The following is a 17,641-nucleotide window of genomic DNA, read 5'->3' as shown; positions in this document are numbered from 1 at the left end:
ACACTTTGTCAGGGGTTTAATTTGCTGTGTACGTTCATTAAGGTTTTTCTTGGAGTTTTCTTTGAGTTGTCTAGTTTGCCCATCACATTGCCTGATATTAAGCGGTGAGAATAAGCATGTTTGGCTTTATGGCTGGCAGTAGTCCTAGGATGCCAATAGTGTAGATTGTGTGTGAGATGTCCACTGACACCCGCTATGGATAAGGGGTAATATGAACTTAGAAGAACAAGTGAAAAGGAGGAGAAAGCGGAGGAGTTGGGAGGCTTGGCAACGGCGGAATGTGTTACGTAGTGGGCAGGTAAGGAAGGTTTGAGTCTATGAATGGGGCAGTGATAGCGTAGTGGTGGTTAAGGAGTTTGGCTAGCATGCAGTAGCTTGCAAGGTTGTGGGTTCAATTTCCAGCCTCCACCATTGTACCCTTCAGCAAGGCGTTTAACCCGAAGTTGCTCTGGGACAATGTAGTAGAACTGACATGTAAGTCACTTTGGATAGATAGTGTCTGCTAAATTAATAAATGTGAACAGAAGTGGGGTGAATTATGGCTGTAAATCAAACAGATGGGTTCCTCCTAAACTTTGTTTAGAAACATTCAACAAGACTGCATCATATTTGAAGAGCACAATGTCCAAAAAAACACTACAATTTTTAAACGTGATGGCAAAAACTACACAAGCAGTCTGTTCAAATGACAATAGCAAACTCTGTCACAGTCCGTCCAGGTCCTATCCTATCAAATCATATCACTGTCCACTTTTCCAGTCCACAATATATCAGTTTTATTGTGTGATCTAGTCTACATAGTATCTTGATTATTAAATATTTCGGTTGACAGAATATTTTGTCCTTAAAAAAAAGAATGTAGAAAAAATAGAAAATACTTTTTTTTATTAAACAATTTATACCAGACCAAAATCCAGCAAATGTACATTCTACACAAACCTTATACGCAGGCAGCATAGTGCAGGAAGTGATGAGCATGAAAATGAGTTTTTGGCAAATGATCAGTGTACCACAAACGGGGCTACAAAAATGTCAGATGTCATATACCTTTACAGAATCACAATGACCCATCTCTGGCCCTGATCCTCCTCAGTGCATGGATGTGTTTCTGCTCCTGTGTCCATTCTTTGGCAACATCTGTCTCTGGATATGAAATATTTTACAAATAGTTCAAAAGAATTTGTAAGCTACACAACTAATCGTTCTTCAATTCCCTCGCTGTTGTTTGACTGGGTATGGGACTGCTTGACACAAGGCAACACTTAAAGCAGAACTATAGATAACACATACCTATATTCCTGTGTGGAGTTCAGACATTCACAAATGACCATATCTAATTTGTACTTCCTGTAAACTTGCTGCATGTATGCATCACATTAATGAAATACTTAATTGCAGTAATAGTAAGCATCAACAAGCAAGACCATTGCATCTCAAAATTATAAACACTAATTCTGCTTGGTGTGTGCAGTCCTCGAAATAACTTGTATGCATATAACACAGAACCTTCTATGGTCTTCGAAATTACACAATCCCTGCTGATTTGTAAAGACAACAAATTGTAGCAGTAATATACGTACTGTAGACAATATTTAAATTGTCTGGACAGTCGCATTTGCTGCCGTACTTCACAAAGTGACTTCATATCACGCAGTCAGAGCTCATGATAAAAAAAAAAAAACTTTGGTAATGTGAGCATAACTGCATTGTTAGGTAACAAACAAACAAACACTTCATTCCTCACAGTTTGGGAATCAAGACAAAGCACATCCAGTGAGAACAACAAGCACCAAGAGACGTCAGAGCGACTCTTAGGTCAGAGGTCATTGGTGTTTTTTGGTGGGGGCCCGCGAGCGGCCCAGGAGAATTGGGAGCAGTGCCAGTGCACATAAAAGGATGGCCACCAGGGGGCGGTAGTACAGCCAGCCAGCAGCGATGGTCAGCAGGGACAAGGAGCTCGAAACAGTCAAAGCAAATAGCTTCAGACCCAAAGACACCAGCTCCCTGAGAATAGGAACCCAGTCCACTGCAAAGCAAAATGAATAAGACAAACTGATGAAATCCAGTGAACTGAACTAGGCTTGTACTGGTATTGGTACCACCAGTGAAATAAATATAGTGGAATACTCTTGTGTATTACCCATTGTGTGGACGATGCGCACGGTCAAGCTGACACCCAAGAACATAAGAGCCCAACCTCCAGCCCTCAGAGCCCAGGTCATCATAGAGTTGTGCTGGTGCTCACGCTCAAACACCTCCTATATGCAAACATTCAGGAGGAAGTGCTCACATCCTACACCACACAGCAAGCCTTTTCATGTGTGGCAAACAAATTTTACATGTTGACTCAAGCACCTTTACATATAAAGACTCCTCATTTGTCACTCCTCATCAACTGAATAGTCTATTCATTTCAACACACACACACACACACGACACACCTTTGCTGTAAGTTCCTCCATATAGAGGATCTCCAGAGGATCACCTGACTTGGTTTTGAAAGGTGTCAGCTGCTCTCCCCTCTGCATGGCCACAATGCTCACCTGGAAGAATATGAAATGATCAGTTAAATCAACAGATTGAGTAATCAATACAACTAGATGTACCACAAAGCAGTACAAAATATGACTGTCGCTCAGTCCTGCACATTCTCTCTGCAAAAATAAATCACGCTTGTCAATTTGTCCCCATTTCCTACTCCAGCCCCTACTCTTGCAACTCTTGTGCATGTAAATGAGTGTGTGGATAGTGTGTGTTTGTTTTTGTGTATATCTGTGCTGTGTGTGTGTGTGTGTTCACTTGTGAATGTGTATGTGGGGGTAATTGGGTGTGTGTGTGTGTGTGTGTGTGTGTATGTGGGCATGCATTCAGAGGGTGTTCTAATGATGCTACACTTGAAATTTCGTGCAGTTTTGAACATGTCAGCCAAAGATACCTGCGACTACAACGCTTCGTTTTTGCCTTTTCATTTTTAAGTAGGTGGCGCTATACCTCAAATGAGTGGATATGGGATGGGTCGACATGGCCCCTTGAGACCAACATATGAAAAAAAAGTTGGTCATCCTAGCCCCTACAGTTCTCGAGATATTCACAGAAAACTGTGTCCGGCCTACCCTCCTTTCGGGGGCTCCAGTGCGGCAGGTGGGCGATGGATCAAAGCGAAAAACATGTCTGTGTCATCCTTGTGGGGCTACAGTACACGCCCACCAAGTTTCGTGCAGCTTGGTCTTTCAGTGTCCCGGGAATCAATGACACAAATTTACAGAAGAATTTTTTTTTTTTTTAAATCCGGAAGAAAAATAAACTCTGACTAAACCTATATGACCATAGCTTCGCTAGCGTGGCAGTCATAATAATCTATATACCGGTATCTCTATTAAACCCAGAAACAGCCATAATGCAGTACCTCACATGCCAACATTTCCACCAGAGTTTTTAGAGTTTCAGTTAAAGGACTGTGAGGAGCTATTTGCTGTATTCGATTGGACTTCTGCACTGCATCTTTAATCGCTAGTTAGTTCTTACAGTGATACATCTTTAATCGAAGTAAGTTCTTACAGTGAGGGCAGGTCCAGGCCAGGTGCCCTCTCCACTAAGCCCAGCATACGAGAAGCTCACACGAACATCCCCCACCTGCAGACACAAACAATCAATGACTGTAGAGTAGGCTTATAGGACTGCGTGTCCATTCATTTATAGGTGAGATAGATTTTGTATGGATAGGGGTGATGTGTATAGTAATTGTGTGTGACTGAGAGAAGGCTCACTTCTGGGCGCCGTGGGTTATGGGTGTGGTAAAAGTAGTCTCCGTCTACAGTGAGGAAGGGGTCCACATGGGACGGTGGCAGTCCAGTCAGACTCAAGGTCTGAAAATTATTTATCTGGTCCACCAAACCTGAAGGTCAACAGAACAAATAATTAGTATACCTCATACACTGATCTTCTTTTCTTGGTGTACACAGATTTTATTTGCTAAACAGGTTCACACTAGACATAAAATCATTAACGCATACAACATGTAATGTAATAACATGCCAGAACATACTTACCTTTGGAGAGCAAGAATGGTCCCACCCACACTTCTGGAGCTACCACAGTCACACTCTCCACTGCCATGGCACTAAGACAATGAGATCAAAGGCTATTCAGTATGTACTAAATGCACGTCAGTCCTATACTATTAGAGAAGGACATGATTGTCTTACCTGGGATTCATATGGCCAATTTCTTTATCAAAGTTCCGACTGTTAATAACTTCGGACTTCCACTCTGTGTCTGAAAGGTGAATAGTCATTTGAAGCACAACAAACTTACTTTTACAGCCCTGTCAAGCTATCCATGACTCATCACAGCAACCTCACTTGGTTTTTATTTAAAAGTAACTTAGTTTATTTATGTCCATGTGTTAGGAAGACACTCACTGTAGGTGTAGGTGGTCTCACTCTTCTGTTCCCCATCCTCCACATAATCCCTAATCAATGGGACATTTCCTTATTAGCATCAATTAGTCATTTGTGATCAAGTCTAAAAACATAAGAATGATAACTCAACTTGTGTACTTTGAAACTAAATGGCTAGTGTCTGGAACAATCGTAGGAAATTGTGCAAGGAAGGTTCAAATGTAAAACCAGTCTACAGTAACATTATTTTAAAATTATTTTAAGTTCTTGCCCAGTCAACTATTTTAGGAGATTTGGACATTGATGAGGGGCTAAATGACGTCACGCCTGTAACAAAGCATGATAACTTAAAAACATAGCTGCACAAATGTTCATCACTGGCCAGAAAATGTAAAGTTTAATTACTTAAAACCCTAAACAGCACAAACGATATTTTTTTATGGCACAAACCGGTACAAACGTAGCACAAACGAATACTAGTTTTTTTTTTAAATAACTTTGGATGACATGGGGGACCAGCTTCACGGAGGTGAGAGGAGGGAGAAGAGTGTGGTAAGTGCATACCAAACGTTAGTGATTGGTTTAAAGGTCCAGTATGTAGGAAATAATGGAAAATAAACTGTAACCATTCCAAAAATGATCACCATATGTTGTCAGAGAGTAAGGAAACACGACAAATTGAAGTAATGGCCCGTAAAACCCCGTAAAACCCATGAAAAAAAATGAGTTACGGGGCGGAATCTTTTGGAATTTTCGTTTATGTTTCGAACGATTAATTCTCGAATAGAACTCCAATGATTTTAAACTTCAAAAAAGTGTCCCCCCACCAGACTCTTTGCATGAAGAGAAATTAAGTCAAGAGTCTGGTTTACAAGGCTTGTAACTTAATATCTGAAATGCTTCAATACTGATAGATAGTATCATCTCAATGTATGGCCTGTACTTATAAAGACAGAGCCGGATTCTGAATGGCCACAACATAATCCAGGACAGTATTCTTTCACACAAGCTTACGTCACAGACCACTTGGAGGTGCAAACAATATCGGATTTTTGGTTGATTTGACCATCAGTTAACTTCGAAACAGGCACCTTACTTTGGATAGACAACAGCAATATATCACAGGAGAGATTAACGTCAAAAAATCTCAACTGGAGTAACTCAACATTTGGCACCTCCGATATGTTTAGTGTTCTAAAGACGTCAAATAGCTTGTTATAGTTACCAAAATGATAGCTAAGGAGCCAGAAGAGAACACACATGGATAGCTATAAAAACTGTTCTTTCATTATACAACTAAACACAACAAAATACTTTTATAACCCTAGAGCCAACTCCTTACTATGGGTTCTGATCATTTGTCTTTTTGTCTATCCTCCCATCCTTCCTTCCTCCTGTCCTAGCCCCTCCTTCTAATTATTTTTGGGAAGGAAACGAGGAAGGAACGATAGGAGGAATGAAGGAGAGGCAGGAGGAGAGACAGATATGAGAAATGAGATGTCATGCACTCACGCATCACTTTTAAGAGACGTCAATTACTGATGATGCGGCGCATCACCTCTTAGGCTAGAATAAACAGACATGCAAATTGCAGAGAATATAAACTGATACCAAAGCCTAAAAATATAATATTGAACATGGATTACTGGAGGACGGAGGATATGCAAATAGAGCTTTGAGATGAAGCCTATGTGAATAGAGCTTTAAGATGAAGCCTATGTGAATAGAGCTTTGAGATGAAGCCTATGTGAATAGAGCTTTAAGATGAAGCCTATGTGAATAGAGCTTTGAGATGAAGCCTATGTGAATAGAGCTTTGAGATGAAGCCTATGTGATCTCAATGGCGATGCAGCATTTGTTTGCACCTCCAACCAGTGGTGCAGTCTACGTGGTACGCAAGACTACGCAGTATTCCAACTTAAAAAACATCACCATCTCAGTATACCCACTTAAAATAGGTAAGGATGCGTATTAAGATTTGGGGTTGATCACAGTATATCCACTACAGCTAACTAGACTACATCACTGCCTCCAACAGCATGGTGTACCTGGTAACCGCCCAAAAACACCCTCAAACGCCCACAAATGCCCGTATGTTCATGTGAAAGAATACTCTTTTGAGACATTAGCACCTACATTTTCTGCACAAATGACTATGAACCCCCATGCAGTCCTACACGTCATACATTTATGAATAAACTATAACAGATAATGTAATAATGTAATAGTTTAATTAAATGCAAGGACATGCATGTAGCATGTTTTTAGGTGTAGGCAACACTACAGTAAGTCTTAAAGTATATATAAGTATATATACTTTTTTGATCCCGTGAGGGAAATTTGGTCTCTGCATTTAACCCAATCGGTGAATTAGTGAAACACAAACAGCACACAGTGAACACACAGTGAGGTGAAGCACACACTAATCCCGGCGCAGTGAGCTGCCTGCTACAACGGCGGCGCTCGGGGAGCAGTGAGGGGTTAGGTGCCTTGCTCAAGGGCACTTCAGCCGTGGCCCACTGGTCGGGGCTCGAACCGGCAACCCTCCGGTTACAAGTCCAGAGTGCTAACCAGTGGGCCACGGTAAGTAAGGGCTAAGGGAAAAAGTAAGCTTAGTAAGCCAAGTAAGGGCTAAGGGAAGAGGAGTAAAGCACTTCGTTGATGCTTTTTGTCGTTTCTAATTACGCCAGTTATATACTCTGCAGTCTTTACCCTACTGACGTTACGCAATGATGAGGAAAGTGTCCATTTGCCATTTTGGAGAATGCCATCTTTTGCCATTGTTAATACAAAGCAAAGATGTTCTGATGCACTGTAGCTTCAAAACGTCTGATTGAGTGTTGTTTGAATTATGTTTGCAATTGTGACATTCATTAGTCATTACACAAACAAATCCCACCTTCAACATGTAAATATGGTGACAATGTCAAAGTGTATTGCAGTATTAACATTTAGATGAGTGTGTGCTCTGTGATGATGTGCAGTGTGGGCTATGCCCCTGGACTTCCAATAAGCAGACTGAAAACCTGTAAAGGTGGATATTGTGGTGATCCTTTAACCAAACCAACCTGCTCTCCTGGTACTCCACCCATTGGTACATCTCTACTTGCCGTTTCAACTTCACCGCCTGCAAGGCCACCCTGTAGTTTGGGTCATGGAGAGGCTAGAGAGAGTGATAAAGAGAATGACCTCCAGACAAAAGGGATCCCCATAATGCTGTATAGATTACATTTGACATGATGGATGATAAAAACTGAAGGGTACAAACAACTCCAGTGTATCAGACGTGCAAAATGAATTCCCTTACCTGTGCAGTGCGTAATTTCGCTGACAGGTGGACCAAGTTACCGTTGTTCTGAGGTTCTAAGCCTGAGTAAGGGTGAAGGGGGATGACTTGAGAGAGACCTTCATCAAGGGATGCTGCAGTACGCAGTGCTCTGCCCTGCAGAAAGTGTGGAAACATGCAAAACTGCTGTGTTACAGAGGGCTCCAATTTACGAAATTGGTTCAGACGGTTTCTCGTTCTGCCACTGCAAGCACTCTTTCATATTTCAGCCTCACCTCATTCGTGAACAGTACGTAGAAGGAGAGCGCAAAAAGTCCAAGTCCAACCACCATTCCTCCTGCTGTCTCACTCAGTCGCTCCAGGAAGCCCGGTTTCGCACGACTGGTCACCCGCGTGTGTTGGTTCCCTGATTCTGAACTAGCGAACTGAACATCAATCAAATGAAAATATAATTGCTGAGTGCAAATGACGTCAGTCGTAGCCTAATACAAACATATCCCTAGATAGCTGTGACACCCATGCTAAGTAGCCTAGCTTATGGTTCACTGATGTAAGGTTTTAAGTTAACTTCGCAGACATATTTCTTATATTATAATCAGCGTAAGTTACTTCTTGTTTGCACTTACCGATTGAGACATTGTGCTATTTGTTCCACTCCCAATTCGAAGTTTAAGTGAAACTGAATTGAAGTTGAAGACTACGACCCGAATGCAAGATTTCAACCGTTCAACTGTTTCAAAACTAGAGTTATAACTTTGAAAACACAGACTTATGTAGCATACTGCATAGCATGAATAGCTGCCTTAGGCCTTTGTAGTGGTGTTGCAGTGCATACCAGAAGAATGTCCTTCCAATTCAAGTCTGACGTGTATACCGATACAGACTAGGACTCTGGGAAATGTAGGCTCATGCGTCCAGACACACACTCTGTCTACGGTCAACAATGTCCGACACACGACACAACTCACACCAAACTCATTTTTGTTCAGGGCCTAATAAAGAAATGCAATTAAAAGACTATAATGAATGCGACAAATGGCGATAATCTGGATATTTACTTGCTAGGTCACTGGCCAGACCTGACCCGTGACCTCTGACCTAGCAACATGGGTTGTGGATAAAATCTATTTAAAACACACTTTTGTGAAATGTAGTGTAGGCCTATCTACGATGAAGATGTAGCTGGGTCTTGACATTATTGTAATTCATTTTTGCATGGTGCCTTCAATTGGAAAATGTTTTCAAAGAGAAAATGTGGATCCTGGTATCTGCAAATGAAATGTAAGAACCTTTACTTGTTTCCAGTTCACCTTGAAAATAGCTTTAAAATACATTATAATCATTTAACTGCCATAAAGTTAATTTATGGCATTCTTAATATGTTATTATGTGTGTGCATTATTTCATCATGAATGGCCTATTGCTTTTGTCTTGTATTAAGATCATATTAAAATCAATTAAGATGTTATTTCACACGGACAATAGTATCACCTCTTGTATTTCTATCAATAGGCTATATAGGCTATCAGATCAGAAAGTCATGGCGGCGGAGTGTGTGTGTGTGTGTGTGTGGGGGGGGGGGGGGTTGGAGTGATAGAATAGAGTTGGAGTAGACAGACTTGACCCACACACTCCATCTTTATTGGGCCTCTGTATTGCTGAGAGGATTATCACATAGGGGTTGTCCATGCTTAGAGAGAGATTCATACATACGCACATATGCCAAGACAGGAGAGTTGTCCTGCTGCCTGACTTTGAAGGCTGAGGCATCTCTTGCATGTCCAGGGGTGCTTCAGAATTGTTGACAATGCAGGAGTATGATATTATTGTTTTGGGGACTGGGCTTAAGGTAAGATAGACTACTGCACAAACCACCAATAGTAAATTATATTCAGCTTGTACTGAGCATTCCTGATTGGTGTGATATCAAAACAAATTTGTTAGGTAGGCTAACTATCTTTTTGCTTTCTTGGTTTTGGACCAGTGTGCTTTTTTTTCTTTCTTTTTGTTTGTTTGTTAAGTGTACGTTGTCAGTACATTTGGGCAGGCAGATGCCAGTAGCCTGTAGTCAGCATTTCGATTCATTTTCGTTTTCAGACAGGTAATTGATAGTAGTAGCCATAATTGGAAATAATAGATAATGTTATAATTATGCAGAAGAAGGTATTATGTATTAATTAAGTTAAAATGCTGCACTCTTTCCTTGAAGAACTTATAGACTGACCTTAATGATGAGGGATACTGTCTAGGAACGTGGCTGCTCACAATCTGTCTGGGATTAATATTAATCTAGATGCCAGAAAACCCCTTGGGGGATGGGACTTGTTATTCTTTTGCTCTCTCTCTCTCTCCCTCTCTCTCTCTCTGCCTTTCATTCCTAGGAATGTATTCTTTCGGGCCTCTTGTCAGTAAGTGGGAAGAAAATTCTCCACATTGACCGCAATCCATACTATGGAGGGGAAAGTGCCTCACTCTCTCCCCTGGATCAGGTGTGCCCATCTAAAACACTTGAGCATTTTACTGATTGTTCATTACTCTCATCATAGACTAGTGTCAATCATTTATTGAGAAGCATATCAAGCTTGTGTTACTTGTGTCTGTTTGTGTTTGCAGCTCTATAAAAAGTTCCAGGTCTCAGGTCCTCCCAAGTCTATGGGCCGGAGCAAAGACTGGAATGTTGACCTCATTCCCAAATTAGTACTGGCTAATGGTGTGTCCCAATCACCCACAGCATCACACAGAAGGTTTTAGTCTTTTAAGCTCATGGATGGTTTTAGCCCATTGTTGGTAACCTATAGGTGGGGCTTTGGCTTTGCTGTGTATTTATTACAGGTCTACTGGTGAAGATGCTTCTGTACTCAGAGGTGACCCGCTATCTGGACTTTAAGGTGGTTGGGGGAAGTTACGTGTTCCGGGGTGGAAAGGTTCACAAAGTCCCATCAACCGAGGCAGAGGCCATGGCTTCAGGTGGTGATCCACTGTCCATGACACACCATCAACTTGTCTTGCACACAGTACCAGAGGTGTCACCCTTATAGTTCTTGCCATTGTTTTCAGATCTGATGGGGATGTTTGACAAGCGGAGGTTCCGAAAGCTTCTGCAGTTCATTCAGAACTTTGAAGAGGCCGACCGGCGAACCCACCATGAGATGGACCCCAGCAGAACCACGATGCGGGAGGTGTTCCGTCACTTCGACCTGGGCCAGGATGTTATAGAATTCATGGGACATGCCATGGCACTGCAACAAACTGATAGGTACCTCTGATGACACTCATATCCAAGCCACATCTATACACAAACAAATAAAAAATATAAATTCACCACACTCACATGCATGTACAGATGTGCTATAAAACGCCACAAAAACTCACTCACAAACTATTGACAATTATAATTGGTTGAACTAAATCCTGTAGCTCATCTCTTACTTTTTGCCATGAATTTATTTTCATTTATTGTTATTTTTAATACTGTCCGTACGTACTTAGCTACCTGGACCAGCCCTGCATAAACACCATCCGAAGAATCCGACTGTACACCGACTCTTTGACTCGCTGCGATCAAAGCCCCTTCCTCTACCCTGTGTATGGCCTGGGAGAACTACCGCAGGGCTTTGCCAGGTGATGTTGTTCAAGACTACAGACACAGAACGAGAACATTCAGTCGTGTTGATTGCCTGTTCTGACCAGAAGTGTTTATTTCTCTCTGTGCTTCAGGCTGAGTACAGGGCATGGCGGTACGTACAAGCTGAATCGACAGGTGGATGACATTTTCATGGAGGATGGGAAAGTTGTTGGAATAAAATCTGGAAAGGATGTAAGTTAGATGTGCCAGCGAGGTTGGTGCAAAATGATGCAGCATAATTACAGGAACATTGAGAACCAGTTTGTTGTCTTTTCTTCTAAACTCTCATTGCTATTTTTCCCTCATGCATTTCTTCATCTCTCTGGGCAGATATTTCGCTGTAAGCAGCTCATCTGTGACCCCAGCTACATGCCTAATCGTGTGAAAAAGGTGGGCCGGGTCATACGTGCCATCTGCCTGCTAAACCATCCTATCAAGAACACACATGATGCCAGCTCTTGTCACATCGTCATCCCTCAATCACAGGTCAATCGCAAGTCAGGTGAGTTGAAAGACTTTATTGGAAAAAAGTGATCCTAGACATGTCCAAAAGCCTAGGACATGGTCTAGGTAGGGTGCATTTGTCGGATGTTACATCAGACAAGACTGTCCAAAAGTCAAGTGTTCTCCCTTGTACTGCGGTAGACTGACAAGAACGGTTTACTACCTAGGTCCCATTCTTTACTTTTGGACACAGCCAGGGTTTGTGAAAATAATGAGGAGGATGTTTGACCCCTGTAAACAAGACAACCAAGTCTTTCCAAGCTGTGTAGATTCATCTGCTTTATTCATGGCATTGCTCATCTCTTCATAGATATCTACATCTGCATGGTCTCCTACACACACAGCGTCGCAGCTGAAGGAAGGTATATTGCCGTGGTGAGCACTACCGTGGAAACTAGTAACCCTGAGAAGGAAGTCCAGCCAGGACTGGCGCTGTTGGAACCCATCCAGCAAAAGTGAGGAACAATCCCAATCCATAATGTTCGCTTTATGAGTTCATGGCATGCTAACCATCACTCGGCAGTGATGTGGAAGTTGGGGCCTTTTCCCCCCAATCAATCAAGCAATCTTAATATCAAGTTTCAGATATTTCCACAAGAAATTCAGAGAAATTCAGAGCTCTGTTGTTGAACAGGATATCTAGATGATAATCTAGATGTTTCCAGATTGGATTGAGGCTGGCTGTTATCTATTAAAGGAGAAATCCGGTGATTTTCACATAGATCTGTTTGTCGAGGTCACCAGTACTGCGTACTACTACTGAGTACTATGGGGGGGGGACGGGGACGAAAACAATCTACTTAACTCGAGTTGCTGCATGCAACAGCTAGACATGCCAAGCAGCTACAGTACTACACTCTGGTGCCATGAACATGGGGGCTCATAAACATGAGATCTATGTGAAAGATCGCCGGAATTCTCGTTTAAGGCTATAGTTTTACTCTATATTTACTTTAGAAATGATCTGAATGTCTATGTATCTTACACTACTTCTACAAGCACTAACAATAGTAATGTTATTATGATTGGTATACAGATTTGTCTCCATCTCTAACTTCATGGTTCCAACAGATGATGGGAGGCGGAGTCAGGTAGGCTTTTATGTTTCTAAATATGATGGCTCTCATTTGTGCTGTTAAAGCATTAGAACTGTTGACTTTCAAGCCAAAGACAGTACTGAGTTATCACACCAGATGAATCTATTTCATTCACTTTTAGTCAAAGCCAGCAACTAATTACATATTGTGGACTGTTTCAAAATCAGAATTAGTTAGTAGTGAACAAATAGCTTTAGATAGATAGATAAATAGATGAATAGATAGATAGATAGATAGATAGATAGATAGATAGATAGATAGATAGATAGATACTTTATTGATCCCCAAGGGGAAATTCAAGCTCTCAATCTTTAAAATGTTCATCAGTTTGGTTCAGGGACTTGAATCTTGAGTCTGTTCTGCATTGAGTGTTCAGCATTCACAGAGCACTGACTTGTGTCTCTCTGCTCTGCCCAGATCTTTGTCTCACGCTCCTATGATGCAACAGCACACTTTGAGACAGAGTGTGATGACATCAAGGACATGTACTACCGCATCACGGGGAAAGAATTCACCCCTGCAGACATACAGAGAGACCAATTTGATGATGAAGATGACAACTAGATGGCAGACATTTGTGGATGGCAGGAAGAATATTAGCTTTTTTAATACCTTGGGCCCACGCATAGTTGTTTGTTGTTGTTTTGTTTATCCATACTCAAAAAGGCTCTATTAAAATCTGATCTACCCCTGTTCAATATCATTATCGCTAGTCATTTAACACTATCCACTAAATGTTGACATATGCTAATTTTACAAATGAAAAACATTACAATGTCCACTACACCTCTCCTGTATATTTACATGGCGTTCATGGTGTACTTGGCTGTGTATGACTGTTATTTTCATCAATAATTTACATGTATTCCTTTTTTAATATTATGTTAGATGACTACTCTAATAAAGTCAGTCAAATGCAATCACATTGTCTGAGGGCATGTGTAACTGGAGAAACTATAAACATGGACATATAGCTGCATGCATAGCATGCAAGGCTCATCTTATCGTGTCTATGCATATCAACAGTGGTTCAGTATACTATCAGTATTGTGCATGTGTACTGTATGAACAAGTCTATTCTCTGTTAACAGTGTGTTTTTGCAGAGAATGAGTATGTGGGGGAAACATGAACAGAGCAAAGTATTAGGGCCAATCCTTATGTCCTTGTGGAGAGGACACTGCAGAAGAAATTGCATCATGACAAACGCAATACTCCTGTGTTTTAATGAGATTGCTGGTGTTTGTGTGTGGCATTACTGTATGAGGGAGAGGTTGTGTGAAAGCAAGTGAATGGGAAAACAGTGCAGGAGAGGAGTGCGTAACAGACTGACATTAAGAGAGATTAATGAAGATTACTTATCCAAGTGAAGGTCAGTAATCACCACTACTGCTGACAGATTATACATACACAGACTGCAGCAAATCAACGCCTGAGATGCAGATAAGAGCCTTTCCACATTCGTTCATCCCCTCCCCTTGCAGACACACTGACAACACCATAGTCTTGCAATCGTATGCACTGGGCTCTTATGACTGATTATAAATACTACGTATTTGGTGATCTGTAAAACAGTTTATGTTTCATCACAATTATTTTGTTGATATTTTTTATCTGTAATGAGGTCAACTCTGTTGCTACTGATGAACACAAGTTTGAAAGTTCATCTAATTTCCAATCATCCCTGTTTATATTCCTGTGTAGAAGTATACATTTCCCTGTGCTGTACAAAGGCTATTTTAGATTTGTAGTTAAAATCATGGCCCCTAAAGACATAGCATGTTCTGTTGCCCATATCACAAGTACCTCTATCCTGAAACCTTAGTCAATCATGGTTATGGATTGAGACACATAAGTAAGAACAATAATAACACCAAAATGGTGCATTATCATGACTGTTATCATCACTGCTAAATCACACTTGACACTTAAATATATCACTTTATTAAACATATTTGAACACAGTATCTATACAATTCATTCATACAGTAGAGCAAAATGTCCTCTCATACTCACACATAAACACTTGGATATAAACATACCCAAATAAAGACCACAATTTATTAACTCTCTTTCTGATACACTCTTCCACAGTCATATCCAAAATAAATCATCTTAACTCAAATGTTCCACTATTGCTTTCATGTGGAATGGCATTAACACACTTACACCTTCTAGCAGGCTGTGTGTGGCTACTGAACCCATGTGTATGATTGCAACATGCAAACATGTCAGATTTCAAAAGAACCGTTTTGTGAAGGTAGGACGGGTTGATTTTCCAGCCTTTCAAACAAGCCTCAGTTTCTCCTCATCAGAGTCTGAGAACCACCTCCAAGCACTTACTGGAACTCCTCCAGAGGTCTCTCAGGCGTCTGTGCGACCTCCTCCTGCTAGACATTCTCATAGCGCCCACGCTGTGACGGCAGACCTACTCCAGCTCTGTGCTGACAGGGGGAGGGATAAGGGCGGCCGCAGTGATCCTCCGCTCACTGCTCAGGAAGTTGAAGGTAGCACATGCATTTGCCTGCAGAAAGACAGCAGATAATGTCACTTCTCAACAAAACCTCACATGAATAAATCATCCTTCGTTGAGTATGCACTGATGAAATCTCTGTTATCCTCAGAGATAGGAATTACAGTTTAGGCTGATGTGAAGATGATTGTAAAAAAGTAGAAGGGCAATGTTTAGATGTGCTATTTTTGCCATTGGCAATTAGATGTAAAACAGCTAGCCGCAGGAATAGTATCAGAGGAAGCATCTCTTGTAGTCTTATGAACAAAGAATCAAATCAAGAAATGTGAGAGATAAAGACAAACTGGATCATCATCTGAATGTCTGTACAAATGTGTTGAACTAGATAATTCTTGAAAGTGGAACTTTTAAGAAAGACAACACTTCTTCAGTAAGCTCCTCCTACATGTTTTTCAATTCTTACCCCAGTGTTTCCCATACATTGACTTATTTGTGGCGGCCCACCACAATATCAACTTTGACCACCAGACAATGATTTTCTATGTACTACTTAAATTGGACGAATTCCTTTCATTGTAGCTATGTGCACCTATTCACAGTCTCTCCTTGTCTCAACAAACCTCATGCGTGTTTAAAGAAAACATTAACAATTGTTGGCATCATAACCATGCTGCACAGATTTGTTCAAAACTGTTGCATTCAAGTTTGCATTGCATTGCATTCTGCAATCCCCCCCCCCCCCCCATCATCTACCACCACAAATAGAATTAAATTCTGTGGGAAACACTGTTACCCCATTTTGGGTCAGCATGCCTAGCCTCAGGTGACTACACACAGAAGCCAAAAATATGTCACTGGCTTAAGCTACACCTTTTGCTAGCATTACTTATCAATTGAGTTTGTGTGGACGATTCAGGGATGACTTAAGAGGGAATTAATGAAGGTCAGCATGCATTCATGGTCAAGGGGAAACAGGCCTCACTAGGCTGGGTGAACCCAGCCTGATCTGCCGTCTGGTGAAAGCCAGACAAGGGCCTCACCGTATCCTGCACCTCTACTGCTATGCCTTTCTTCCTTAGAACTTTTAGAATCTCTGGGTCAATCCTCTCCACTCGTCCCCCCGTGCCAAGGACCAGCACTTCTGAAAAGAGACATGACAACACGTGCCATCAGCACATACAACCCAGGTTGATGCTGAACATGAAGGATATATGCAACCAAAAGAGAGTGAATGCATGGCACAAAGACATGTTCAATATTTCAATACATGTGTCTTACCAATTCGGGGTTCAATCATGTAGAACAATGCCAAGCTCTCAATCGTGATGTCTTTATAACTGCCAACCTACACAAGGACAGAGAGGAACAAGCAAAGGGTTGAGAATATGTAGCTGACAAAAAAAAAAAAGAGAGACATGCATCTGAAATATTTAGCTGAAATGGAAATCACCTACATTCCACTGGAGGATGGCTGGGGGAATGACAGCACAGGGTCCAATCACACGGTTCCCATCAATGTTGAAACCCCGGGGGCTATAGCTGTAGATCATAGCCCCACCACCCTGTTCTTTCTGCATCACAGAGACCGTTGTCTTCTGGTACAGCTCATCATCAGCAGGGCCAAGCCTGTGGCCACGAACTAGGGGAGGACTGTAAAACCACTACACAACTTAGGCCTATTCTCACCTTTTTTTAAAAAAAAGGTCCAAACAAAGACACACATTAATCATAAAATGTGATTTTTTTTTAACACAAATACACAATATATGCCTACATGTCATCAGACCTACACCCTAATATTATTTTGGTTTAATCTGGCTGAGCATCAACAGAGTCTTCCCGACAGAGGTCACCCTGATTACCACAAAGTGGATGTAAGTTCACGTCAACTAGCCGTCACAAGGAGGGTACCCACATAATGTCACAGAGAAAGCAAGAAAGAAATACACACATACCTTTGTAGAAAAGATGATGCCCTGGGGCTCAGTCGTAAGCCATGTATGGATCCCCGATAGAGTACTCTAGCACACGTTCGGAGAGCCATCATTACGCACTTCTCTCTGTTGTGCAAGCTTTAGCTTCACCGGTACTGTGGAGGGGGATTACATTTCACGTTGCACACCAGGCACACACGCGTTCCACCTTTACTTCCGGTCTGTTCAAGCTATCAAATAGAGGAGCTAACGTAGCCTAATCTCTCGTATTCCAGCATGGAAACGATACCTGGCATTTTTTTTAACATCTATCTGATAAATATG

General features: G+C 41.5%; 3 protein-coding genes across 3 annotated transcripts; 1 reads left to right on the top strand and 2 right to left on the bottom strand.

The window, feature by feature from the left end:
* Positions 1 to 868: 868 nt before the first annotated feature.
* tmem43 (transmembrane protein 43) lies at positions 869 to 8,541 on the bottom strand. Its single transcript, XM_076268444.1, has 12 exons — positions 8,313 to 8,541; positions 7,962 to 8,111; positions 7,708 to 7,842; positions 7,469 to 7,563; positions 4,422 to 4,471; positions 4,206 to 4,275; positions 4,050 to 4,120; positions 3,768 to 3,895; positions 3,559 to 3,633; positions 2,442 to 2,543; positions 2,141 to 2,258; positions 869 to 2,026 (listed from the first exon to the last, which is right to left on the bottom strand). Exons 1-12 carry the CDS (start codon positions 8,322 to 8,324, stop codon positions 1,824 to 1,826), a joined length of 1,209 nt encoding a protein of 402 aa, XP_076124559.1. The 5' UTR covers positions 8,325 to 8,541; the 3' UTR covers positions 869 to 1,823.
* A 952-nt stretch (positions 8,542 to 9,493) lies between these two features.
* On the top strand, positions 9,494 to 13,476 carry LOC143103903 (rab GDP dissociation inhibitor alpha). Its single transcript, XM_076267764.1, has 11 exons — positions 9,494 to 9,535; positions 10,068 to 10,175; positions 10,300 to 10,396; positions 10,519 to 10,653; positions 10,744 to 10,942; positions 11,176 to 11,307; positions 11,404 to 11,503; positions 11,642 to 11,813; positions 12,126 to 12,270; positions 12,852 to 12,906; positions 13,330 to 13,476. Exons 1-11 carry the CDS (start codon positions 9,494 to 9,496, stop codon positions 13,474 to 13,476), a joined length of 1,332 nt encoding a protein of 443 aa, XP_076123879.1.
* Positions 13,477 to 14,831: 1,355 nt separating this feature from the next.
* On the bottom strand, positions 14,832 to 17,488 carry ndufaf3 (NADH:ubiquinone oxidoreductase complex assembly factor). Its single transcript, XM_076267557.1, has 5 exons — positions 17,339 to 17,488; positions 16,838 to 17,033; positions 16,662 to 16,728; positions 16,424 to 16,524; positions 14,832 to 15,434 (listed from the first exon to the last, which is right to left on the bottom strand). Exons 1-5 carry the CDS (start codon positions 17,428 to 17,430, stop codon positions 15,339 to 15,341), a joined length of 552 nt encoding a protein of 183 aa, XP_076123672.1. The 5' UTR covers positions 17,431 to 17,488; the 3' UTR covers positions 14,832 to 15,338.
* Positions 17,489 to 17,641: the final 153 nt, after the last annotated feature.

The sequence above is a fragment of the Alosa pseudoharengus genome, unplaced genomic scaffold, assembly GCF_046254945.1.
Source record: "Alosa pseudoharengus isolate Yale_2024_CS ecotype anadromous, Long Island Sound unplaced genomic scaffold, YU_APseudo_1.1 YU_APseudo_1.1_scf_5, whole genome shotgun sequence".
Lineage (NCBI taxonomy): Eukaryota > Metazoa > Chordata > Actinopteri > Clupeiformes > Clupeidae > Alosa > Alosa pseudoharengus.
This window is presented reverse-complemented; position numbering and strand designations above follow the sequence as displayed.

Bases quoted from the DNA above. Each gene is read 5' to 3' on its own strand.
- tmem43 (XM_076268444.1), bottom strand. The intron at 4,121-4,205 runs GTAAGACAATCA...TCATTGTCTTAG, and splicing joins ATTGGCCATATGAATCCCAG to TGCCATGGCAGTGGAGAGTG. The intron at 2,259-2,441 runs GTGTGTCGTGTG...GTTTGCATATAG, and splicing joins TGGAGGAACTTACAGCAAAG to GAGGTGTTTGAGCGTGAGCA.
- LOC143103903 (XM_076267764.1), top strand. From the start codon at position 9,494: ATGCAGGAGTATGATATTATTGTTTTGGGGACTGGGCTTAAG. The intron at 10,654-10,743 runs GTGGTGATCCAC...CATTGTTTTCAG, and splicing joins GGCAGAGGCCATGGCTTCAG to ATCTGATGGGGATGTTTGAC. The intron at 11,504-11,641 runs GTAAGTTAGATG...CTCTCTGGGCAG, and splicing joins GAATAAAATCTGGAAAGGAT to ATATTTCGCTGTAAGCAGCT.
- ndufaf3 (XM_076267557.1), bottom strand. From the start codon at position 17,430: ATGATGGCTCTCCGAACGTGTGCTAGAGTACTCTATCGGGGATCCATA. The intron at 17,034-17,338 runs GTATGTGTGTAT...GTGGTTTTACAG, and splicing joins GCATCATCTTTTCTACAAAG to TCCTCCCCTAGTTCGTGGCC. The intron at 16,729-16,837 runs GTAGGTGATTTC...GTCCTTGTGTAG, and splicing joins CAGCCATCCTCCAGTGGAAT to GTTGGCAGTTATAAAGACAT.